The sequence below is a fragment of the Cavia porcellus genome, unplaced genomic scaffold, assembly GCF_034190915.1.
Source record: "Cavia porcellus strain 051 isolate PalLab524CR breed Dunkin Hartley unplaced genomic scaffold, mCavPor4.1 scaffold_2, whole genome shotgun sequence".
NCBI classification, from domain to species: Eukaryota; Metazoa; Chordata; class Mammalia; order Rodentia; family Caviidae; genus Cavia; species Cavia porcellus.
The window spans coordinates 91,737,713-91,765,706 of NW_026947485.1; the positions used below are offsets into that span (position 1 = coordinate 91,737,713).

At 36.3% G+C, this 27,994-nt stretch overlaps 1 protein-coding gene and 1 long non-coding RNA gene across 2 annotated transcripts in view; both read right to left on the reverse strand.

Annotated features, from left to right (window-relative positions):
• Positions 1 to 27,994, reverse strand: part of Cacul1 (CDK2 associated cullin domain 1) — a 75,629-nt gene that overhangs the window by 34,614 nt on the left and 13,021 nt on the right. Inside the window, exons 2-3 of the mRNA XM_063244820.1 lie at positions 15,326 to 15,452; positions 14,385 to 14,487 (exon numbers count right to left, since the gene is read on the reverse strand). Of these exons, the coding sequence (XP_063100890.1) occupies positions 14,385 to 14,487; positions 15,326 to 15,452 (230 nt within the window). The remainder of the gene's footprint in view (positions 1 to 14,384; positions 14,488 to 15,325; positions 15,453 to 27,994) is intronic.
• On the reverse strand, positions 197 to 14,376 carry LOC134475220 (uncharacterized). Its single transcript, XR_010046247.1, has 2 exons — positions 7,199 to 14,376; positions 197 to 596 (listed from the first exon to the last, which is right to left on the reverse strand). It is a non-coding gene; the product is annotated as an uncharacterized LOC134475220 (long non-coding RNA).

Sequence of the window (27,994 nt, forward strand, 5' to 3'; positions counted from 1 at the left end):
ATCTGTCCATTTTTTCAAGATAAAGGATACACACTTTAAGGACATCTATTCTTTTAAGTGTAATGTTTGAATATAACATTTATTTAATCAGACTCCATATTGATTTCTTGTTACCACAGACAATGCTGTAATGAATAATTTTATATATATGTAAAAATGGGTAATAATCTTGTGTCATTATATAAAACAAAAATAATTATTCTTTTAAATAAGTCAATTTATTAAATACCACTGAAATATACTTTTAAAATATCAATAAAATGCTTTAACAAAAAGACGAGATTTAATATGAAGTGTGAGCATAAAATATAGTGAATGCTTAAATTCTAAAAATTACAGAAAGTCACACTGCCATTAATCCTATTCAAAATATTCCCTCTTACATTGAACACACTTATCCCATCAATCTTGCCACTTATTTTTAATTTTAAAGAGAATAAAACCAAACAAAGTACAACAGAATAAAGCCAATCAAAACAAGGCAAGGCAATACAGAACTTCAAAACAACATAATAGGAAATCAATAACGGGGCCTGGGGATTTAGCTCAGCGGCATAAGCGCCTGCCTTGCAAGCAGGTAGTCATGAGTTCGATCCCTGGTACCGATAAAAAGAAAAAAAGACAGGAAATCAATAACGGCTACCATAATGCCTCTTGTTATCTTCAAAAAAGCTGCCCCTACCATCAGACATAATAAAATCAAACAAAACAAAACAGAATAAAACTACTCAAAACAAAACAATGAAAGCAATACAGGACTTCAAATAGCATAATCGGAAATCAACGACTACCACAATATATCTTATCTTCAAAACAAAAATAATAAAATCAAACAAAACAATGAAAATGATACAGAACTTCAAAACAACATAGTAAGAGATTAACAATGGCTACCATAATGCCTCTTGTTATCCTCTAAATAGATGCTCAGATCACCAGCTTTACGCCTGCAAAGACAACCAAACAATACATGCTCTGTTTGATGGGGTTGTGTTATGGCTTTCTGGTTCTCCCCTGGCCAGTGCAACTTCTGCTAGCTCATAGAGGGGCTTGGGTTCCTGGTTCTCTCCCAGTCTTGCCACTTTGTGAAGTAGTTCTCCATGAGTATCTTAGTGGCAGCTGTCTCCATGCCTTAATTGATTAAAATGTTTATCTTTCACGGTCATTTGACTTTAGAAGAACAAGAAGTCACAAGGCGCCACGCCTGATGAGCAAGGTAGATGACAGCTCATAGTATTTTCATCTAACAGAAACTATCCTAAGGGTTTGGCCATGAGGAATGATCAAAACATACAATTCAGATTTAAATAAATAAAAACATTTACTACCCTGAAAGCCACATTTGTCATTATCCCCTTCAGAATACGTAAAATCCTCCCCCTTGCTTTGGACACACTTATCACATTGTGCTTGGTAATGGGTCTTTTTACTCTATTGTTTTTTTAAAATTTAAACATTCATCTTTTTTTTTTGATCATTCTTTGTACCATGCCATCACACAAAGGAAGGGGAAAGCTTGTCAGCGTTAGTATTCAAAGCCAAATAAGAATGTTTGGATGGTCAGTTCCCCTAATTAGACATATATTAATTTTAGGAGATAATTTATTTAAATGTTATTAACAAACAGATTTTACTACACTATGATTTAGGTCAGTACTGCCCAACTCAACAGTCTACGTCTGTGCTGTTATTGGGGTAGCCACTACAGTGGTCATGTGTGGCTGTACACTTCAAATATGTTTAATGAAACTAAGGGACCAAATTTTTACTTCACTTTAATATATTTTAATTTTAATAATGGCTAATTGTATACTGTTGATATAAAATACAAACAAGTGCCACAATTTTATATTTGTATCTCTCCTCCTATAAACCTACTTCCTATCCCCACCAAAATGAAACAAAAAAATTATTTTTAACATAGTGTTTTTCTCTTCTAGAAGCATTCTGGTTATCTTCAAATAAATAAGTGTTGCATATTAAAATGAAGTAGGAATGAATAAGAGGTGGGAAGTCAGCTCCTAGTAAACATAACAAGGCCATTAACATTACAGAAATAATATATGTCTACTGAAATATTTTAAAGTTTAAAAACTGTAACTGTAGAAAAATAATCATATGAATACTAGTGATAACTGTCATTAAAATTTTGGTATCTTCTTTCGGTTTCCTGTGTTGTCCAATCTGCAACAAATATACTGTTAATCTCTCGATTATATATCACCAACATTTATGTCAAGTCAAATTTCTTTCTGCAAAGTAATTTTAACAACTATCTGTACATCATTATCAATATTATTGTCCCTCACTACTGGATACTTAGGCTGTGCTTTGCTTTTTATATTATAAGTTTTCATGGATTCTTCTCCAGATAAACACTTTAGTGATACTGTTTGTCTTGGTTACTTTTCTCTCATTGCTGAGACAAAATGCCTGGTCTCCGAAATTAAAGAAGAAAAGGTTTATTTAGCTCACATTCAGTCCATACTCAGCTGGCTCAAAGGCAGGGTGGCCTGAGTAAGCGGCAGCAGTTCATTGCTGCTGCAAGTCACAAGAGTGAAAGGGCAAAAAGGAAAGGCACACCTCCTTGCCTTCCTTATATTGTACGCTGGCTCCCCACCCGTGGGCAGGTACAGCACTCATACGGCCAATCCCAGTGCTGGAAATAAACCAATTACAAACACTAAATTCAGCCGCCTCCACAATTGCGTGAAGCTTTGAGGAGACATTTAAACAAATCACAACACTATATAAAGATGTTGAATACTTCACAAGCTCATACTTAAACATAGGATTTTTTATGCTCCCTGCTTCAGAAGAGAGACCAAGCTAAGAAACATTTCCACAAGCCAGTGAACCTCAAAATATGCCCATCCCCCAATCACCTAAAAGGCTCATCAATGATTAATGATAGATTCTTCTCTAACCTCTAAATTCTAGCCTCAAACTTTCCATAGGTACTTGGTGGGAGGGGAGTACTGGGATGAATATAGGACCTTGGGCAGGGTAGGGAAATGCTCTATCGCTAAGTTACCTTCCAGCCCTAAGGTGCATATTCCTAATGGGGGATCATACAAAGAGTTAACCCAGCAGCTGGCAGGCATTTGGAAATCTTTACCTCAGGCCTCTTGAAAGGACCGAAAAGAAATCTATAGAGCGTTCAGGGAGGGTCGAACAATAACCACCCACACAACAGGGCAATTACTGCTCATTATGAGGAGATAATTTAGTTGTAAAATATACTGAAATTAGTTAAAAAGATGATACACTAAAATTTAATACTAGCATTTGAATATAGGTGAATTCTTTTAAATTTTATGGCTTCTTTACCAGTATCAACCCAAGGATTACAAAATTATTAAACTCTGAAGTGCTACCTCAACTTAAAATAGAAAAACATCACTCCTATCATTTTGTTTTGAAGAGGAAAAAGTGATTAACCTAAGTAACCCTAATGTTTTTAGCTCATCAAATATGCAAGGTCCCTATATTCCACACATGCAGTGTTCAACCAGGTGAAATGAATTCCAGAGTGACAAGCTCTGCAAAGGAAGGAAAGGCTGCACGAACTCTCTCTTCTTTGGTAATGGTAGCTATAAAAGCAGGTAAGAAAGCAACATGAGCTGTAATAAGCCACTTGTTAAAGGATAAATGTGAACTAACAGCACAGAATCCCTAGGAATTTCCATACTAGGAAAGCCCATACCTTCTCTCCAACCACTATCCAAGGGCTTTCATTTACGGGTTAAGAGAAGCCCTGCAAGCCAGGCCAGGCCAAGAAAGTCACCTGACAGCAACATGATCTACGACTCAAAGGTGCTGGCCCCTCAAGGTCTAATGGCAGAGCAAAAGCACCTGGAAAAACCCAGACACAGTTCATTTGGGGAATCTAAGAGCACAACTGTGATTAGCAGATGATGGAAGACAAGAAAATGGCCTGTGCCACAGAATCCACTTCAATTCAAGGCAAAAGCTATGGCTGATGGAAAGGTAAGACCTACCGGCACCCTGATAGCCCTTCTCTGACCTGAGAGAAAATTGTCTACACCCAAAAGATGAATAGGTAGTCTTCCAGAACAGAAATGATAAACCTTTTAGAGCTTTCAATCATAACAAACAGCCCACTGCAGCACACGTGCCATGTTCACCACTACTGCTCCAGACCTTCTGTGACAGGCAAACATCCGCTACTATTTCCTGCACAGCAGAAAATCCACTCCTGCCCAGGTTTTTGCTTTTTTTTTTTTTTTTTCTTGGTACTGGGGATCAAACTCATCTCATGCTTGCCAGGCAGGCACTTATACCACTGAGCTAAATCTTTGGCAGTTTCTGCTTTCTTACAAAATAAAAACTGCTGCTGAAACAGGAAACTGTCACCCCTAAGATCCCCTAAAAACACAAGGCAAAATTTGGTCACAGAGTGTGCAGAGACCAGAAGGCAAAGGCGGACCCACCGCACTTTGGTAAGAGATCATGATAGCCTGCAAGGCAAGTCTGGTGCACCTCATATTTTTATGAAGACAGTTTTACTAGAACACAGCAATGGCCATTCATTTATGTAATATCTATGGGTTCATTCACACTGCACCAGCAGAGCTGAGTCCTTGGGACAAACGTTAAGGTCCATGAAAATACTCACAAGGCACTACATGGCTCTCAACAGGAAAAGTCTACCAATCCTCTTTTGGAAACTCAACTGAGGAGAAAAAGGGATCTGCAAGTAGGGTGGGGAGAAAGAGGTGCAAAACACTTAAAAAGCAACCCCAACCCCAGGGACCAGGGCACAGAGACTATTTACCACTGAGGCAGGAGCAAGAGAACCAAAGAAAACCCATATACAATACACATACAACCTGCTATGTTACCCCATACGTGCACCAAATAAAAACAGCCATTTACTGCTAGGGAAGGACACCCCTCTTCCCGCTGTGCCCCAAAGCCTGGTGACACAGGGCCTGCTAAGTGCTGGGGATAGAGTTCTTCTGCATCACTAAAGAATAAAGCAGCAACAACCTACCACTCAAGGAATCTGAAGTTGCAGCAACAATTAAACTTAAATCCAACTTAATTACTGACTGTACTGACTCAGCTCCTTATACTAACACCCTGACAGAAGACAACACATCCATTTTTAGGTATAAATAGCATTCATTTTAGCTGATGCACAAAACCATGAGATAATCTAGGCTCTAATCCTAGCAGTGCAACAAGGCAGTTACAAAAGTTCAAGAACTTTTCATGGAAAACATATCTAAATAAAAATCAATTAAAAAAAAAAAAAGAAAAGCTATCCAAAGAAGCCATAAAGGTCTAGGATAACCTCTTACTCTTCTAGATTCTTACCTCCTAACACTTTATTTTATTCACAATTTTATTTTTATTCACAATTCATAACTAACTCTGTACACCCTGACAAACAAATACACACATCTATTTTTAAGTGATTGTACTTTCCCACTTGTCACAAATTCCATTTTCCAAGTTTAGAATGCTGTTTCAACTTGAATAAGCAGAAGCTTCTAGTAAACTTAGCTGTAAAGCAGGCATATGCTTTTTATCATCTTATCAGTTACTTGTACCGCATCTCCACCTGGGGCCTGGTGTTACACTACAACCTATAAAGGCACATGTCAAAGTGAACAGTCTCTGCCTTCAAAGGCTACTTGTAAGTTTATTAGAATTATGATCTAAGAGCCTAAGAAGCTTGAGGATTAGGGCAGCAAATTCTCTGAGATAAGAACAACTTTTTTGGAATAATTGCCTGAAGTTCTAGATTGGACTTAAAAATAGATATCCAAATAGTGTATTCAGAAAAATTCAGTAGAATACATAGGTGAAGAGTTATTTACCAAATAGTAATGATATTTTACTTGAAAGAAAGGGTACCAAGCAATTATTTTATTATTATTTAAAATATTCTTCATTTTAGTTAAGGAATAAGCATCATATTTGGGGGATGAAAGCTTTTATATTTTAAATATACTCTGCAGTTCAACTGATAACAGAAAACAAAACCTTTCACCCAAAACCTGAAAATTTTGACTACATAGACTAGTTGAGTTATGCTGCCACCCACTGGACCAAAATCAAATAGCAAAGCAATCGGCCTGATTTTTAATCCCCAGAGACAAAGTAGATTTATTGGCAGTTTGGCAGAGATTTTAAATGCTTTCTGGTGTCTGGATCAAAATTAAGTAATGGTGATTAATTTTGGCTAAGTTTCAATTAACTTCCATCAGGAAATGGTTTGAGAGTCAAATAATATATTTAACTTGAAACCAAAATTAAAATTTATAGCTTTAAATATATCAGAATTAAATATATCAGAATATATTAAAAGTTTAAATGTAATTAGTTAACTTTCCATTAATTAAAATAACTGGAAAATATTTAAGCTATTATTTAATTAAAAATTAATAAAATTCATAAAAACAAATGTATAGATTAAAATAAAATACAGCCGAGTTTTCTTTCTCACTTATGTTGTATGCCTTTCTTGAGGATTTGTTTTGTGTTACCCTTTCTCGGGAACAAAAGGTTAAGTAACCCTCTACTGTCTGGAACACCATGGCACAGGAGAGAAATTGGCAGATTTTTATCATCCAAGACAATCTTAAAGGGTTTACAACTTTGGGTACACTATTCCTGGCAGACTATATTAACTTACGCATCACTTACATTTTATATGTCAAGGAAAGTCACTTGACTAAGTCTAACTTCAAGGAGATGGACAAGAACAATCTGACCAGAAGGTGCCCAGAAAGAAGAGAACTAGAAGTATCTGGTCAACAGCACTAAAACTAGCACACTTATCTAGTGAGCACTTAAAACTTACTTCAAGACTACAACAGACCAAAAGAAACCAACCTTGGTAAATTAAGATTCTTGATTTCAAAGGGCTCAGAGTGCTACAATGGTTACATCCTATCTGCTAATTACTACATATCAAAGTGCTGAACTAAGCTTTATAGTAACAACATAAAATGCTACAGAAGTAAAGAAGAAAGCATGATTAATTTTGGTCTGCCAGAGATAGTGATATTAAAAGCTGGGCAAAACTTATAGACAAATAATACATCATCCACCCACCCACCCACCCACACAGAGGGGAAGATAGAAGCAATGGCAAAAGATACCAAATGGAAAGACCCAAAGCTGAAAACACAGTGCATTTAAATTTAAAAAGCAGAATACTTACTGAGTTAAGACTATGAAGAATCTTGACATCTTTGTTAAGGAGCACTGTCTGTTCTTCAGTAAATGGAGCGTCAAAAGTTAAGAAAATAAGTACCAAAGTTTGAGAACAACAAAATGGACTGGGGGAAGTGCAAGTTCAAAATACTGTACAAGGATCGATTACCAGGTGTCCCAGGGAAATTGGGAGGGAAGCTGGCTACTGTCCAGACAGCTATTCAAAAGAATTTAAAGCAGGAGGGAAGGGATAAGTCTGAAATAATGCACAAGCGGAAAAATCAGCAAGACTTGTAACTCATTTTACAGTCTATCCTATCACTCTTCCCATTATACTTTCCCTCTAAAAAAAAGTGCTCAAGAATCAATCCACATCATAATTTTTTTGTGCCCTTCACATGGCATTACCTGGCAACTCTCCGTTGAATTAAACCCTCTAAAACCACTTTTATTCTCCTTTCCCTCCTCAAGCCTCTGCTAATAAAATTCTAACATTTCTACTGGAACCAAAATAAGCTTTGAATACTCTCACCCTACCTCTCTCTTTAAACTGCAGAAGTTATTACTTAGTAAGTTACTTGGCCTTGTACTACTTCTTTAACATCGGCAATGTGTCATAGTCGATGGCTTCTCTTTTTCATTATCATCTCCTGTTCTACTTCAAGATTCCTGGCTTGATTCAGACCTCTTCAAATTTAGAAAATACTACGGCACATATAGCATATATTACACAAAAGACTCAGTAGAGTCAACAACACCACACTGACATTTCTGGGAGGAAAGTGCTATATAGGAATGTTTCCAATTAAGTTCCTCACATACATTTATATCGAGTTTTACTACCACGTGTGTTTTGGCATTACATTTATAAAAAGACATTGCCTTTTCAAAGCTTTTGTTGGATTTTAGAATTGCGGATAAGGGACTGTGGATCTATAACTCACCTAGTGTACCACAATCACTATTTCCCCACATCTCATTCTCTTCTTCTCCAATCCATCTTTTTATATCCCTTAACCACATCAATCTTCTAAGATCTAACGCCTGGCATTTAAGGGCTTCTACAATTTGGTTCCTATCAACTTCAGTCTTTTTTTTCCCCCAATTTCCCTGGAATGCTTTATAATCCACCCACTCTTCTTACCCACATCAAAATTTCTCCACAGGGCAGCTTTTGCTCACAGTTTTCTCAGCTCCTTCCTCACAACGCCCCTTTGCCAATACTGCCTTCCTGTCACTCCCATACCAAGCTGGGGTCACTACTTCACTCAAACACAGCGCGTTCCTTACTCTGCTTTGTACCACGGCACAGTTCCCTGAAGAGTTCTTTACCTTCCAGCAGTCCATTAGCACAGACTGTGATTTAATTTCTTTATTTGGGCTCCATAGCTATTTTTTAATTTCCTAGGATAAATGTTAAAGCCATAAATGGTAATTCAGACTTTATTTTGTAATATATGTATTTTAGGGTTTTAAATTTCCCTAAGAGATTTTAGTTAAATTCCACAATGCCTGAGACATATTATCGTTCAGCTCAAAACACATACTTATTTCCACTATGATTTCCACTCTCACACATGAGCTTTTGTAACACATTTTCAAGCATACAGAACTTTTGTGGGTCATCTTTTGCTGATTTCTAATTTAACCGTTACAACTCAGAGAACATTTTTTTTTATAATTTAAGTTCCCTGAAATGTATTAGGACTCACATTATGAGCAGCATATACAGTGGTTTTTGAAAATTATCTAGGTTTACTGCAACAGAACACATAGCCTACAATTAATAAGTACAGAGTTTGGGGCTGAGAATTTAGCTCAGCGACATAAGCACCTGCCTTGCAAGCACACAGCCATGAATTCGATCCCCAGTACCAAAAAAAAAGTACAGAGTTTAAAGTAAGTCAAGTTCATTAACCATGTTCAAATCTTCTAGACTACTGGTTTTTACTTATCTGTCTCATCTGCTTATTCAATCAGTTACAGAGAGAGCTGTCTTAATCTCATTATGATTTTTGGATGCATGTTTTTCTCCTCTTGGGTCTGTTAATTTTTATGGCTATGTCATTAGGTACATACAAATTTAGAATTGTTATCTTCGTGGTTACTGAACCATCTATCACAAAAAGTTCTCTTTACTTTTCCTGGTATTGGTACAGCTATATCATCTTTCTTTTGGTTAATGCTTGTATAACTTTTTCTATTATTTACTTTCAGTTTTCTGTATCCTACTATGTATCTTCATGCTGCGCCTCTTGTCAGCAACAATAGGTAGTGCTGCAGCACTCATCCAGTGCGGATACTGCTTCTTTTTTCAATGCAGCACTAAGTCTTTAACATTTCCAACAATAACAGACACACAGAGGTTGAGATCTGTTCTCTTCGTTTCTCTTTATTCTATCTGTTCTCTGTATCTTGTTCTATCTTTTCTGAGTCTCTTTACTTTTAAATTATTCCATTTTCTCCCTGTAATATCTTGTTAATGACATTTTCTTTTTCCATTCCCATTCTCCTTGTCTTAGCATAGTCTAAAATAAATTAGTACTTTGGTACTATTTGAATAATGCAAGGGCCTTAGAACATTTTAAACCAACTTACTGCTTGCCACCTACATATCAAACTACATATTTTTGTAATATTCTTCAAGAAATTACTATTATTGTTCAGTACTCACATATTTATCTTTTCTGTTATTCTTCATTCCTACCTTAATCTCAGGTTTTCAGCAGGAACATTTTCCAACTGAAGAAAAAGTTTCATTGTTTCTTTAAAGTGAGAGACTATTGCTGATTAATTTTCTCAGTATCTTATTTAATTCTTATCTCTCATTTCTCTTGACTTTATGATCACCTAAATCTCCTAATAGAACTAGTTATTTCTGATTTAAGTTCCAGACACTGTTTACAAAAAATTACTAGACAAATGCATGCCTGGCTAATGTTACCTTTCTCCTGAGAGAATTTACTTTTGCTTCTGGTAGGGTCAAGTAAGAGTTCAAGTAAAGACCAGTCAATAGCTTGTTAGTCTTACTACTCCTGGGTTAACTGCCCTCGCCTCCCTCCCATTCCAGAAGAAATGAATGACCCTACTAAAGAAGTGGCTCAACTGTTAGGATCTCCTGCTCTAGGAGTTTCCTTCTCCCAGAGCTTGGTCTTACCCTTCTTTACTTTTTTGTTCTTTTCCTGGTGTAGTATTTTTAAATTATTCTCAGTAAGAGGTTAGGGAGGAAATTATTTTGTCTTACCAGTTATACATCCACTAACTGTACCTAATAGAATGCACTGCAATATTCAGGTAAGTGCTAAGACACACTAGGTTTGCCACCAAGAATCCCTGCAATCAATCAATCAGCCCCAATTTTTGTAATAATCAAGAAATCAAGTGTGATTTACTGAAAAAGACAATAGTCTTTTACATTTTTAACAACAAAGTACAGCCACTGAATTAGGGCATTTAGATTATTCAACCCCCAAAAGACTACAGAAGTGAAACAAGAGATGACTGGACCAGCACAGGCATGAGTTAAAGATAACAGCAATGGGGATGAAAGAAGACAGAGAAGGAGAGACACTATAATATTCTACCAATTCTATCACCTGGCCACAAGAAGAAAGAGAAAAGGCAGTCAACAGTGAGTACAACATCTCAAGCCTGAGAAAGAAACTGATTGATCTGAAGAGGAATTCAGATTAAGTCACGAATATGAGGTATCTATAAGAATTAATTCACATTCAGCAAGCAACTGAAGGTCCTGGTCTGAGCCCTCACCAAAAATATGATTTCTAAAAGTTTAAACAGAACTTTCCAAAACTAAGTAGATTATAATTTACTAAATTAAGAAACCAGTTTTCTCTCGGTAGTCATCTATTTCCATTCATTTGTATAGAAAAAATCAAAATTAAAAATTCAGAGGCTTTGGATATATGGAAAAAGGAAAATAAATATAGAATTTCATTATCACATTTACAGAAGAGAAGTTAAATGACGGGGCAGGTGAGAGAGCAGTGGGAGGAGAATGGTTTACCTAGTGGTACATATCTACGATCCCAACACTCTGGGAGCTTAAGGCAGGCAAATTCTAAACTAAAACCCACTCTGGGCAACTCAGTGACTTTGCAAAACCCTGTCTCAAAATTTTAAAAGAAATAAAAAGTTAAAAAGGCTGGGAATGTAGCTTAGTATGAAGGCTCCAGATTTAACCTCCACTACTAGAAAAAAAAAGACAATCAGAGTTTCAAATAAGCTAGCAGCAAATTTAAAAGTACAGATGCATATCCAGTGAAACATAATAGTAAAGATAGTATTAAGTGGTTTAGCTATTTGTGAAGTTGTTTTATTTATTTACCAACAGCAATTAAAAAGCATTCTAGAATTACTAGGTTAGTAGAAAACTCACGGTTTCCAAAATTTTAAAAAAAAAAGAAATTTAAAGAGGCATATGTTGTATTATGCCTTCATATAAAAATGTTTAGTTTGAACAATGTAAGTCCCTGAAAATAGTATTCTCTAGTTTTCAGCTTAAAACTAAAAATAACTGGAGAATATGGAACACCATTTCATACAGTACTCTTCAGGGTCTCCAATTGGATACGCATTAGGATATGGATAAATAACTCATTCTGACAAATAAACGATACAATCAAGCAGCTATTTTAAGATGTCCCTGACAGAGGCTCATGCCCTGCAGATCCAACTCCAATACTAAATTCATCAACTCAAAACTCAATCTCTCATTATCTGCCAATGCAAAAATTCATTGTTCATTTTTGTTTTGGCTCAAAAAAATGTATGCCCCAAACCAGAACTGCAAACAAAATGCTCCACACAAACATATTGTTTCTCGCTCATAAGACCTGGTATATACTCTTATTCTGTCTGCCATGAAAACTGTTTCCATGTGTCTATAAAATAGACATTACACAAATTAATAAAACGCCTCCATATCTAAAGCAAAAATCTGTGATCATATCATGTTTCCATTGGTACTGGTTAGATTTAGTTGCTAAACATTCATTTGACAAACATTTGCTGAGTTACAGCTATGCCAGACACTAAGGATAAAAAGACAAACAAGATATAGCCCCTACCCTCAATGAAGGACTTAGGAAAGCAAAACAATAATGTAATCATTGACCTGATGGAATTGCTATTGCCAAGATGCTAAGGTTCCATAAAGAATTGCCAATTGTTCTGTTCTGTTGCTGTTTTGTTCCTAGTTCTGTTCCTGATTCTATTCTGCCCTGAAGTAAGTGCCAAAGTTCCCAGAAGGCTTCAACAGGTGAAGAAAAATGACTTCAATAGTGAGAAAACAAAGAAGTACCCCTGCCAGGAGGAAGTTAAGAGGGGAGGACTATCTTATAACAAAGGAACCATAGATTTTTAGTAAAACCACTTCATTTTCATGTTGAGAAAATTCACAAGATGGTGTCAGCATGTTTCAGCAAGAGGCACATGACTGCTGCGTGGGTGAGCTCAGATCAGAGCCCTCCACTCCATGGTGCTGTTTACAAATGGCTAAATTTTACATATACTGACCCAAAAACTTGTTTTACCTATTTTACTTCTATATTTATTGATAGTTTTTAAAATACTAACATTAAAAAAGACACTGCTCCTACATAGTTTTAATCTTTACTAACAATAATTCCTGTATTAGTAAAAATTATTTCACTTCATATGTATTAGTGTGAAAGAAAGCAGACACTCCAATGCATGACTAATCCAATGTAACTGGTACCAACTTTTATGAACCACAAGATAAACTTGGTAAATGACATTACTTACAAGACTGACAACTCACTGTAGAATTATCAAATCAAAGATTAAAGCAGCATAACTATTCACTTTTCAAACATTAAATAAATTAAGATATCTCAGTAAAATAAGGCAGAGCAGCCAGTTGAGATGAGCATTTTTGTAAAACACTTGAGAGACAAGAATGACCAAACCCAAGGGATTGGCAATTACACAGAATGGACACAGTCCAGACACAGGAAGGAAGTAAATAGGATATGGCAATAAGTTGGACACAGTGAAAAGTCAGGAGAGAGTGGGGTCAAGAACAGCAAATCAAAGCTACAATGCATACATCACACAATGCTTACTGTTTTATTTACAATTTATGCACAATACCAAAGCACTAAATTTATCTGTTAAGAATGAAAATCTTGTATGTAGTGGCAAAAAGACAAAGGAAACAATTTATACTAACAACATGACTACAATAAAACTTAGCTTTGGCTATCTTTAAAAAAAAAAAGGTACAGTATATACTACAACTATTATTTGGGGTAAGCAAGACTAAGACACCTAAGATCACAACGTAAATGAAAACCTCCTCTATAATGCTGCTAGAAATCATGGCTATTTACAAACACAGAGATCCTTCCTAATTGTGGAACAGACCCTGGTAACTTATTGCTCAGGGACTTTTCTAGCTACCACATTACTTCTGCACCAGAACAAAAGTGGATCTGGTCCAATATAAAGACAGCGCTGACTTCAAGCACTGGAAGTTCCCTGAGACAGAACCGTGAGGGGGAAGGTAGGCAACAGGAGAAAAAGTGCATCCTTAAAGAGTGTATTTTCTGGGGCTGGGGATTTAGCTCAGCGGCATAAGCGCCTGCCTTGCAAGCAGGCAGTCATGAGTTCGGTCCCCAGTACCGATAAAAAGGAAAAAGACAAAAAAAAAAAAAAAAAAAAGAGTGTATTTTCTGCAGCCCGCCCAGATTTTAAGAGCTGAGGTGCTGCTCGTCTACCATAGGTGGTTTTTGTCAATAGCTGACTTCAACTGTTCATGTTGGAAAGCATTAGAAATTAGTAAGCAGACAACTCTTCCACAACAATAATGTAAGGTCCAGAAAAAAAGTTAAAATACACTCTGTGTGAGTCTGTGTGTGTGTGTGTGTGTGTATTTTATACTATAAATGTCACCAACTGTTGAAGTAAAAAGGAAAAATAGGGTTTTAAATAAAATTAGTTCAGCCCTGAAATTTATTCAATCTAAAAATTTTCATAATGTAACCCAATTTTTAAGCTATTAAAGATTAGTTTTCTTCAATATTCACCTAGAAAATATTTGCAAATTTATAGCATTACCAAATTAACAAGATTCCATGTACACATTAAATGGTATAATTCCAACCAACCAAAAAAGCCCAAAGCAGCAAAAGCCAATGTGTTCAGTTCTTTACCTGCAGCTCCTTTGAGACTCTCTCTAAGTGATTAGTTATCTTTTTAATCAGATCACTATACATCTGTTCTGAGTGCTGCTGGCATACACACTTATACACACAACTGCAAAAACAAACCATAAAAACACAGTTAATGAAGGAGCACTTCATTCTAAGGTTAAAACATACTTTCATTATATAACCACTGACCACGTAATTCAAATCTAAAACAACAGACGAATTACAACTTTTAATAAAAATTTACCCTCCCATCAGTGTGTAGATGGAAAATATATTACAACACCAAATAATAAATATACAAAGTTAATATCACTAGATAATCTAACACTGAATGATAATCTAAGCTATAAATATGGTTAATTCTGGTAAACCAGGTTCTCTCTCGCTCTCTTTTTATATAAATAAATGTCAAAATAAAAGAGAGTGATAGCCAGTAGAGAAAGTTTCTAACTCACAAAAATATTTGCAATGCAACCTCTTTGTATATCAGTTGTGTGGAACAACACAGTTGTCACTTCTTCCTGTCACTGTGCTGATCTCACATCCCACCCCAGTTCCTAATTTGTTGTTTCCATTTACCAGGAGCTGGGAAACAAAATAATCAAAGAGTGTTAGAAGTGAGTGTCAACAAACATCAATAGATTAAACTAGGGTCTCCCTGTGAGGTTAAAAAAAATATGTATCTTTAAACCAAACACTTCCTTCATTGCTACTTTCTTCACTGACTTCCATGGTCATGATGAAAGTGGCAGGTGGAGGTAGAAATCTAACAGCAGGGCTTACTCTACTTTCATCTGAAAACCACTTTTATGAATCAAAAAGTATAAATCAAATCTCGTCTTGTGTATTTTGTGTATTATATACATATAAGCTATCAAAACTCAAACTGCACTGAATTCAAAATATCCCTTTAAACCCAGGCAAATTAAACATTGACTTACCTGTATATCTGTTCATAGGATATAGGGATATAGTCACCAGGACTCTGGGTTAAAAGTTGATCTATGGCACCATCCAATTTTGGCCAGTATGTGCTCTTATAATCTTCAATAGTTATAACATTCATTACTACAAGTAAAAAGTAAAGTAAATATTACTATGTATCACATGTAAACACCAATTATACCAATTTTCTACTCTCAAATTCCTCCTTCAAATCCCAATTTAAAAAAACAAACAAACCAACAAAACCTTGGTTAGGAATATTAAAATAGCCATTAACTGTGACTTTAAAAGAAATTATGAATCTGTCCATCTTTAAAAAATAACAAAACAAGTATCATTTGTATCATTCCCTTCCCTGTCAGGCATGAACCATTCCCAAACAATCTCTGAAACTCAAATATATATTGTCAATTATATGACAAAATGGCCTACCAGTAAGACACAAGAAAGCTCTAGAAACTGTGAACCCCAACAATTACTCCATCTCTGGGAAAATGTTATCTAATAATAGAATAATAGGGCTATGGGATTAAGGTCTAACTGCTACAGTCAGAGAAGGTTACCAGAAACCCTGCAAACATTTATGATATCACCAGTACTTTAGAGACACTACTACAGTGCTAATTCATACTCTTACCACCTGGAACTTGACAAGCACAACAGAAAATGAGTCAATGTCAAGAAGCCTTACAGTGAAAGTTTACCTCACCCCAAATGATAGACTTTATTCCTTCACTGGAGGTCTTACAGAGAATTTATAATAGTTGGTCCTAACAACTTTGAAATTGAGGAATGACCACTACTCCACAACACTGAGAGTCACGTAAAGAATTTAGTGATACCCTGGGAGATAGGTGTTAATAACTACCAGATCAGACTCTTCAGTGTATTTTGCTCTTTTCTGTTTTACTAGAGAACAGGTTTTAAGTAGCTTCCCCAGAGTGCATGATTAATGACTGAAGAGGTAGCCCGTACAAGAAAGCCCTTCTGTCTCATTACTGACTCCTAACCTCAGTCATTCAGATCTAAAATTGTTTTGTTGTATCATCTGTATTACTTTTATTCAATACATTCTTTAAATCAATTGAATCTTCATGTTTATTTCAAAGGACACCTGAGAAACGATTTGATTCACAGAAGAATCTGGCATAATCTTAAATGTATTTTGTTTCAGCTGGACATGCAGATCACTTGCCTAGCACATGCAAGGTCCTGGGTTCAATCCCTAGCACCACACAGGAAAAAAAATTTTTTTGCTAAGCAAAAAAAGCCAAACCCAAAAGTCTCCATAATATATGAATCCAAATTATATGACAGAGATAAAGGCAAAACAGTAGAAAAAAAGATTATCTGGTAGCATCAGGAAATGTTTCAGGACAAACATTTTCTTAAGAACTGTAACAGTGGATATATCACTCCATGCATTTCTAAAAACCAACAGAACTATATGCCATGAAGTGAATTTACTGAATGACAACTTTTTTAAAAAGATCAATATGGCTATAGTGGTAAAGATGAAATGTAAATTGTGACAAGTGAATCTAACAGAATCCACAATAAAGAGAATAGAGAGAAAAAGGAATGTTTTGACAGAAAACAAACAAAAAAAATGTACACAAACATGAACACATGTTCAAACACATGGGCACAGTAAGAAAAAGTCATACGGCAAAAGGCCTTATTGGCCACTGTAAAGACCATGAGTAAAATGGGGAGCTCTGGAAAGTTTTGAGCAGAAATCATATGATCTGACTGAAGTTTTACACAGATCATTCCAGCTGCTGCAGTAAGAGAGTAAACTCATCTAGTAGGCCATGAGATGACAGAAAGGGAAGCGGTGGAGTCAGATGGCAGCCCTGAAGATAAGCAGCAGTCAGATTCTAAAATATGAATATATATATTTGGGGGGAAATTGAGACAGGGTCTCCCTATGCAGTCCAGGCTGGCCGTGAACTCACTATGTAGCCCAGGTTGTCCTTGAACCCTCAGGGATCCTCCTGTCCCAACCTCCAGAGTGCTGAGATTATAGGCAAATGCCAGGATTACAAGCAAGTGCTAGGATTACAGGCAAGAGCAAGGATTACATGCTCAACTCTGAATATATTTTAAAAGTAAAACCAACACGATCTGTGAATGGGTTGAAGAAAGATATGAAAAAAAGGCTGAAATCCGCTCGAAAGTTTTTGTAATAAGCACCAAGAGCTAAAGCTGTTTATGGAGAGGAGCAAAGCTGCTGATTTGCAGATACTGCTGGTGCGCTATTCATCTACCCTGTGCACAAGGCCAATTAATGTAACACTTACAACTACTTACCTCAGTATTGGGTTTGGTTGCCAGAGCTGGCTCTGTTCTGCTTGAGGGGCAAGGTGAAAATTGCAGAGAATTAACGCCCCAACAGCTACTTTCAACCAATGACTACTGAGAATTCCAGTACCCTGCACTAATGGCTCCTGGTGCTGTCAGGTGAGATGACCAACACATAGGTGCTACACCGGCACCGGGAGGCCCCCATAGGGATTAAGCTCCAGTGGTAAACGGCTTTACCACCTCCTCTACCTTCTGTATGTCATTTTCCCAACTCCCCTAAAGGTATTTCCTTTAGTCACTGCTTTGTGCTTAGAACTATTTGTGCTTTAAAAAAAAAATAAAGGAATCTATTAAAAATGAAAAAGCCACATTACTTGCCATTAACCAGAAAAACAAATACAATGTTATTAAACTGTATCTAGGTTTTTCTGTCTGCTAAATCTTCTGAGCCTCAAGTCTGCTCTCCATTTAAAAACTGGCAGTTGTTGAAAACTATTAATGCACTGGTTCCAAAAAAGATTTCTGCTTATGTAATCAAAAGGATTCAAATAAAACTGAAAGAGAAATTGCTTTCTCACTATGTGATTCTGTCCACGAACCCCTTAGCAGTATGCCACCTACAGATCGTCATATATCTGCTCTACACCAAAAGCTGAGACATAAAGAAGGTGAATGTCATACTCAAAAAGAAAACTATGGTACCCCAAAGCCAAAGTGAGCACATCAACTTTATGCGCTCCTGAACTGCTTACTTCAGTAAACCACAGGCTTCAAGCACAGGATTCACATCTCAGCAAATCACCAAGTCAAAGATGTAAAGGAAGAGAAAAAAATAAATGAAAATGTAGAGTTCTCGAGTTGCAAGGACAGAATGGAGGAGACGTGCCACTTCAGAAGCATAATTGCTGATTGCTCAGGTTATCTTTAATGCTTTTTTTTTTTCCTTTTAAAGATCTTTGAAAACAGACAAAAAACCAAAATGAAAATGGCATGAGAAACAGCAGGAAATCCTTTTGCAACATACCAAAAAAAAAAAAAAAAAAAAAAAAAGCTACATGTACTTACAGACACATATACATTTATTTTCATATATAATTTACTTGTAAACTAAAGAGGCCAATTCAGTTGATCTGATATCCTGGCCACACAGCCTTCTTAAGGGGTCAGGGATTGAGCTCAGTGTATAAGCACCTGCCTGGCAAGAGTGAGTTCGTGAGTTCAATCTCTGGTACCAAAAGAAAAAAAAAATGGCCTTCTTGGTAAAAGACCAGCCAGTTTTCACCAAGAAGCCAGCAGAACTCACCTAAGTACCTGCAGAGGCACAGAGAGCCTAAAGAATGGATACAGTTGAAGTCGCAAGGCTCTACACATCTATGATCCAGTTTTACAATAGTCCAGAAGTTAAGATATTGTTGCTTCTCTGCTCATCCTGACACAATTCCTAGTTAAAAACCATTAGCAATTTGTTCATTTTACCAGCAGTTTTATTATGTAGCCTCAGTGTGTGTGTGTGTGTGTGTGTGTGTGTGTGTGTGCGATCCTCAACTTTAAAGTTTGATCCTATTTTTAGAGAAATGAAAACACTTTCAACTTTGCCCACTAAACAGATTCAACTAACCAAAAGAAATAGTGAAGTCCATACCTTTACAAAAAACAAGTTTACCAAGTTAAAAAAGCCAGATGGAGTATAAAACACATACAATGATCTTAGGAGATATACAAAGTTGCATAACTTGGACAATATTTTTCAACTTTTTACTTTTTGACTTAAGTAGTTCAATATTAAGTGTACATCAAAAAATAAGTAAGTAAAAGAAAAAACTAAAAATCACTCAAAATTTCACAACCAATATACTGGTATACAGCATCAGTCTTTGTCCAACATACATTTTATGTGATTAAAGAGCAAGTACAAATTTCCAGTCAGTTAAAGAATTCCTTGAGTTCTGCTGTTATGGTTGACACATTGTGTCATCTTGGGAAGTTTAGAAGTTTAATTGAGAGACTCATCTGGGAGCCAGAGTTTTTACTTTGTAAATATCCTCATCCTGTGCAAAGAAGGGCAAGGAGATTTTGTGAGTGCAATACCCCGCCTGAAGAGGGAGGGTGGCATGTGTACAATATAAGAGGCTTGTTTTCCCCCTTTTGCTCTGGCTGCTGCCTTGAAGTGTTGCCCCAGTGCCATAACACCCTGCCTTGGAGCCAGGTACTTATGGACTGAAACCTCTACAAACAGTGAGCTACATAAACCTTTCCTTCCTTCATTTTGGGTGTCAGGTGTTTTGTCTCAGCAATGAGAGAAAAGTAACCAAGACACCTACCTTTTAGATCATTAAGTTTTTCTGGATATAATATGCAATATCAGTAAATATGAAACCCCCCGCCCAAAAGCATGGAACTTAGTAAAATGAAATAACAATTTTCTACCTGAAAGTAATGGACTACTTTTTAAGCTGGTCTTAAAAGGCACCACAAGGCTATACACAGTATTGCACATCTTTCATACCAGCTACTTAGGAGACAGATGCAGGAAGATCACTTGAGTGCAGGAGCTCAAGGCCAGCTGGAACAAAACAATGGGTGGGGCAGGGGGGAATAAAGAAAGAAAAAAGGTACTACAAAAGCAGAACTCGGAAGAAAACCAAGCTTAATTCTTCCCCAAACTCCCCTCCCTGAAAGTACATACCTCTGAGAGGTTACAGATAAGGTGAACAAGTATATTCCTGTAAACAGAGTCCTGTGGCATCCTGTTCCCATCAGGATCTGTTTTCCTTCAAGGCTGACCTCTGCTCTGTTCCTGATAAAAATGACAATTATGGTCTTGAAGAAAAAATCCTGTAACACCCACATGGCATCTGCGACATCCAAGTTTATGACACCCTGTCCCCACAAGATTCAGTTATTCTTCCAAGGCTAAGTTACAGAACTGTCACTGCATAAATAATTGCCTTTTGTCTGTAACCCCACCTGCTTCTGCACCAATAAACAGGCTGACCCTGGCCATATGCCTTTCTATTGTTTGGGGCTCAGTCCTTTGGACAAAAGTCTGGCTGAGTCAGGCACACCTAATAGAATGCTCCTGATTCCCAGTGGTCTCTCCTATCTTTTAAATTCTGAACACTACATACCCAGATATCTATAAGGGCTAGGCCAGTAACATAAATGAATAAATCAGGTCTGCTCTAAGAATTGAAAAAGAAAGGGCCAAGGATATAGCTCAGTGCCACAGTGCCTTTCAGGCAAGTACAAAGTTCTGAGTTCAATTCCTAGCACCCAAAATAAAATAAAATAAGAATGAACTGCAAAAACCATGCCCACTAGAAACATGCAAGTTCAAAAAATTTCAAGATCTAGGCTTAACCTAGAAACATATACCGTATTACTGTATTTCTAAGACAAAAATTCATAAAGACTAAATCCTACTAAAAAGGGAGTTTAATAGTCCTTTTCTAAAAAAGGAAAAAGTCTAAACCACATGTAATAGCAGGAGTCTGTTTAGGAAATATATCAGGTTAATAATAAACATAAATAATAAAGGAAATTATTAGAGATGCATAATTCAGGTAGAATTAAGAAACACGCATACTTTTTAACCAAACACCAAAACTTAAAAAATATTATTTGTTTATTGTTGATTTATTTCACACTAGGCATACAGAGAAAGAATTCATGGCTAAAGTCCAAACCCTAAATAGTAAATATTCCATAAATCTTAAGTAGATGCAGTGAGTCAAAATGAGTGAACAAAACAAGCAGAAAACAACACTATGGTTCCATTTTACTCCAGAAAGAATGGCTACCATCAAGAAATCAAGTAATTAACAAATGCTTGTGGGGCTTTGAGGGGAAAGAAATCCTTCTACACTCTTGGTAGGAATATAAAGTAGTACCATCACTATGGAAAGTGTATGAAGATTCCTGAAAAAACTAAAACTAGAAATTTCATTTACCCAGTTACTTCCCTTCCAAGACATATTACACTGATAAACGCATACTCAAGTTTATAGCCAAATTTTGAAAGTGGTCCACATGCTCACCAACAGATAAACAGATAAAGAAAATAGAGTACTACTTTGTCATCAAGTGTAAAGTACACAATCGTACTACTTTGTCACAAAGGATAAACTTGAGCCACTTGTAGGAAAATGGATGCAGTGAGGCCATAATGTTAAGTGAATTTGGAAATACAAGTTTAAATATCACTTAGTTTCTCTTATTTGACAAACCAATTTAAATGAAGAGCAAAATAAAAGATATATAACAGGAAACAGGGAGATCTTTTCCAAATGGAAAGAGGAACAAGAGATGGAAAGAGAAGGGAAAAGAGGATTGAAAAAAAAAAACCCTGTAAATAGAAAAAAGTAGAGATAAAGGTTTTCCAAATAAGATCAAGAGATAGAAGGAGCAAGGAAGGAAGGGAGAGAGACAAAAAAGGAATTAAGTTGTGTTATATACATGTACTGACTCCTCACAATAAATGTAATTCTGTGCCACAAATACGCTAATGAAAAAAAAAATACTACAAGGCATACTAGTTAATTTAGTTGTTTTGGATCAAAACATAAGTCACATTTGATTTCACACTGGCTAAGTAAATATGACTAGTTATACCAGATAATCCTTTGTGCTCATTTCTTTGTTTTATAAGGGAGGTGTAACTTCAGAAATTACAGTAGGCATTACTAATTTACATGTGGTCTACTACACAGACTGATCGTTACCTCCTATGGGTGATTCTCAAACTGGCATCCTGATGCAAACTCAAACTCAGCTCTCCCTCCTGCTGAATCAGAAACCCAGCAGCCTCCATTTAAAAAGCACTACCCTAGGTGATTGACAAAGCTGCTCAAGTTTTGAGAATCACTGTTTAATGCTACTGTATTAGCAGCTCAGGAAAGCCAGGAATCACATCTGCTAATCTTTGTCAGTTGCTAATTTAGGCAGTTTATCTATTGTCAACAACTTGCTGGGTTAATAAAAGTGTAAAATTATCAAATAAAGAGTTTTAAAAGGGCAGCCAGAAACTTTATTTATATCAAAGATTGACTGATGTTTTGCTCCATATGCCTATTCGCCACAAAAAAGCCACCTTTCAGTTAAAAGTGACCCTTTAAGATTATAGGAATGGCAACTATGAAATAATTAAACCAAATTAATATGCAAAATTATCTCTGAAATGTAGCTTTTTAGATTAACACTAGGTAATTAAAAGGAGAAAAAGCCTTGGCCTATTTAACTCTCACTATTTAACTTTAAAAAAAAAACTTATCAAGTGTACCCATCTATCAAGTCCAATCTAGTAAATCTATGCTAAAACATTACCACCAGGCAAAATGTTCTGCTCCCTAAGTACAAGGTATGACTGAACTCTCTCAAGTACTGGACAGAGAGGATAAAAGCCAAGAACAAAACCTTTAAAATGGGAGGGAAGATACAGAATCAGAACAACATCATCTAACACCGAAACAGAGGTTTAATCTTTAAAAACAGAAAATGCCAGCTGATGCTTTCTTAAAAATGATACAAGACAGTTGCTCCTACGTGAACTGACAAGTTTAGAAAGAAAAAAGGTTAAAAGAAGTTACCAAATACTTTAATGGCCCCTTTCCTTATTAGAAAAACAAAAGCAAAACCTATTATCACCTACTCAGGTATATTTTGATATGCCTGGAGAAGACAACAACTAATGTTGTCTAAACGAAGCAAAAATTTTTTAAATTAAGCTAAATCTTTAGTGCTTCAGGTATTTGGAGAGTTTCCAAGTTCCAGGGTGTATGGTTCACATAATTCAATTTAAACACTATGAACAATTAAAAATGTCTTATATGAGCATTACAAGGTCATTCTTCCTAATGTCCGTCATATTCACTTAAACATAAAGTTGCAGTCACATTACACACACAACCAGATAACACTGATATCTTATTTTTATTTTAGGTTAAGTTCTTATTAATATATTCTTTTAAGGATCCCCTGCTTCCCAACCATTCAAAAAGAAAACTTTCTGGTCTAGATAAAGGCTGTAACAGATCAACTAGCTGACACTTTATAATCTGTTTTGCCTTGCTCCAAAGGAAATGTCTCTCCCCCAAAAACACTCTGAAACTTGTATGAGAAATACATTGTTACTGTTTTACTGCTTAGAAAGTAACACATTTTTCAATTTAAAGAAATATAAAACGGAATTTGTTTCATCACTATTGCAAAAAAAAAAAAATCTAGCTGCACTGGTTACTGAACTATTGAGATCTCTATTCCTTTGAAACAGTTACAACAAAATACTATTCTACAATTTCAACATCACATTTGAGCCTCTGAAACAGTTTCTAATATGAACATACATATTGTGATGGTGCCAGCACAAAACAGTCAGTGGCTATCAAGATATCCATTAGAGTACCTACCAATGCCACCTAATCCAAAATCTCAAACATTCAAAATTCATAGTATTAAAAATTCAAGACAGAATTTATTTGGCTGAAATTATGAAAGTACAAACCATGCTGGTCTGCATAATGTAAATTTTTTCTGGTACCCTCTAAGGTTTAAACGAGTCAATCTCTCCTTGGCATTTGACCAAGAACACTTTGACTTTGAAGTAGTAGCAACAGGCAAGTACTAAGGTAGATCCCCAGGGTAAGAGAGCTGATCTTGCCCTGCAAGACCCAGAGAAGTTCAGAACTAGAGGACAGCGTGCAAGGAACATAGGTGACTGGCAGAGTTGGAAACAGGTGAGGGTGAAGTGCAGACCAATTGCAGATATCTGCAGACTAAAAAGTCAATAGAAACTGAAAGCGCTATTCTGTGAAGAAACTGAAAGAAAAGGGCTTGGAGATCCAGATACAGGGGGCCTGGGTGGGGAATGTGAAACACACACTGACGAATTAAGCAAAAGCCAAAAGCCAACGTAAGAAATGCTCAAATACCTACTCTTTTTAACTCCAGAACATCATTAGGCAGAAGCAACACATCTTATTCCTGGTTCCACCTACCCAGCCTCAACTTATTCTCAGAACAGATGATTCTCCTCTATAGAAACTGAACAGTCCCAGAGAAAAAAACATTCATATACTAATACTGGCACTTCCTCACAAAACAGCAGTTTTGTACACAGTGAGCTTCAAGTGAAGCCCAACACTTAAACTTGGCAAGGCCTCCTAGAAAAAGAACTACCAATTAGCCTTTTTCAATGTTAAGTATCAATAGACAGTTAAAGGTAACCCAAGATTTGCAAAATGTCTCAGATATGAAAGATCAAAACAAATACTGACAAGCTAAAACATAGATAATTCAGATAATAGGATACTTTTAAAAAACTAAAAAAATTAAAAATACTGTCATGAAAATGAAAGAATCCAGATGCTCTTAAGATTTAAATTATAGCCAGTGGTAAAAATCCAATAGGAAGGTGAAGAAAACACCAAACAGAACAGAAAATGGAATTAACAGACAATAAAGCCAGAAAATCAAAAGTTTACTAGAAGCCTCTGCTTGCCAGCCACCACCACTGGAAGACTTGCTTCCTGTGGGTGGCCAGCACAAGCAAAGAGATGCATTAAGATAAGCCCATGCACCTGCAGGCCACCACCCCAGACACTTGCCTCCTTCAGACAGCCTGTACCCACCAAGAGAATCAGACAAACATACCCCGTGTGCCTGCCACCATCGAGGGAGTCCTGGTATAGACCCACAGACTGAGAAAAGCAAAGCCCCACCACCACATACCCCTGGCCATTAGGGAAGCCCTAGTGTAGCTGCATGGGTCTGCAGAAGCCCACCCCATGTCCTGCTACTTTGCTGAGAACCTGGGTTCAGAGAAACCCAGGTTACCTGTCCCATTTTCCTACAATGTGGAGGAGCAGCCAACATGGGAAGTACCTGGGGCCCCTCAACTGTCTTGTTGGGGAACCCAAGACACTTGTCAAGATGAAGGAGTAAAAGGCAGCCTCAGACCTCCAGCACACATAGAACAAGTCTGGAAGATAAAGTAATGGAAGAAAATGGGGGTCACAACTAAAATCTCCAACAAGAGGATAGCAACTGAAGAAACAAGTTTTGTGAGACTGTAAAAGTAATCAGATCAAAAATAATATCTCAGGTACAAGAAATCACAAGCATAATGAAAGAATTGCTGAGCATATCTAAAGAAGACATAGATTTTTAAAAGATGCATAGGAAAATGAATGAACCATATAGAAAGGAATTACAATGCATAAAACAGATTCAAAGAGATATCAGCAAATTAACAAGTCAATCAAAAGTTGGTGAAATCACTTGAGACTGAAGACAGACTTTCAGAATTTGAAGATCAGATCACAGCTAGCAATTGTGAAAGGAAAGATTTCTTAAAAATAACAAGGAACCAGGAAATAACAATTCAGTGACTGCAAGACAATGCAAGAAAAATAATTTAAGAGTGATAGGTATCAGCAAAGAAGCAGGAATCAACACAAGTGAAATAAAAAGGCTGTTTACAGAAGTAATAGCAGAAAGCTTCTCAAATATGGGAAAAGGATGTGACGTGCAGATAAGTGAAGTATACAGGACTCCAACTAGCCATAACCAAAGTAAATCTACACCTAGACATATAATAATCAAGATCCCACAAATTCAGCACAAGAACAGAATATTAAAAACTGTTAGAGAAAAGAAACAGAACACCCATAAAGGAAAACCAATCAGAATTATGGCAGCCTTGACAACACAAACCATCAAGTCAAGAAGAGTTTGAAGTGTTTCAAATCCTGAAAGAAAACAATTTCCAACCCAGATTGATATACCTAGCAAAACTATCTTTCAAAATGGATGGAAAAATAAGACACTTCCATGATACAGAACAACTGAAGAAATTCATCACCACCAAACCAACCCTTCAGAGTGTGCTGAAGGATATTCTAGAGAGAGATAAAGATGATCACAGTTCCAGGAACAGCAGAGGAGGATCACCAAACACAGCAGGCAACTGAATGAAATGGAAAAGTGTGGAGGGTGAACAACAGGAGGATAGCAGGGCAATGAACCAATGTGCACTGATTGTAACCATTAATGCAGATGGCCTCAGTTCACCAATAAAAAGAAACACAAGGACCAAAAAGCAAGATCCATCAATATACTGTATATAAGAAACACATTTAACTTGAAAGGAAATTAACAGAATGAAAATCAAAGCATAGAAAACAATTGTTCCATGCTACAGGAGACCAGAAAAAAGCAAGGGTAACTTGTCCATCAACCGCAGAATGAATAAGAATGATACAATATTTTCATACAATGGAAAGCTACCCAGCTATAAAGTAGGGTAATCTCACAGCTCTTGTAGGTAAATGGATACAACTAAACATCACGTTCATGAGCCAAAGGATTTAAACTCATATGGGTAAACACCAGAGTTAAAAAAGACAGGGGGAGTTAGGGGGATTCAAAATCACAACAGATCTTATGAAACTGATAGGGGAGGGAAAGTGATAGGGGAGGAATCCCCTAGGAAAGGAAGGTGGTAACCATTGTTAATTTCTTATTGTCTCATCTTGAATTCTTGTTATCATTTTCATAGTTTTGTTAGTTTTGGTTTTGTTCTGTCCTGTTTTGTAAGATTTTACAGTGTCTGATGGTAAGGGCATCTATTTAGAAGATAATGAGATGTATTATGGTAACCACTGTTGGTTTCCTATTATCTTGTTTTAAAGTCCTATGCTTTCATTCTTTTAATTGGTCTTATTGTTTTGTTTGATTTTATTATGTGATGGTATGGATAGCTATTCTGAAGAAAAGGAGACATAGTAGCCACTGTTCACATCCTGTTATCTTGTTTTAAAGTCCTATAATTCTTTATTCTTTTGTTTCAATTGGTTTTAGTCTGTTTTCTATTGTTTGATTTCATTATGTGTGTAAGTCTGGACAGTTATTTTCAAGAAAGCAAGAGACATTATAGTAGCCATTGTTGATTTCCTATTGTCCTGTTTTGAAGTCCCTTAATGCTTTCATTCTTTTATTTTGATTGGTTTTATTCTATTTTGTTTTGTTTGATATTATTATACGTGAGGGTATGGACAACTATTTCAAATAGAATGAGAGACACTGTGGTAGCCATTGTTGATTTCCTGTTGTTTTGAAATCATGCATCATTTTCATTCTTTTGTTTTGACTGGTTTTGCTCTGTTTGATTTTATTGTGTGTGAGATGGTAGAGACAGCTTTTCTGAAGAAAATGAGAGACATTATGGTAGCCATTGTTGATTTACTGTTGTCTTGAAGTCCTATGTTGCTTGCATTGGTCTGTTCTGATTAGCTTTGTTCTGTTTTGTCGTTTTGTTCTAAAATATAAAAAAATTTTTAAAAAGATTTACTACAAATAAGAAA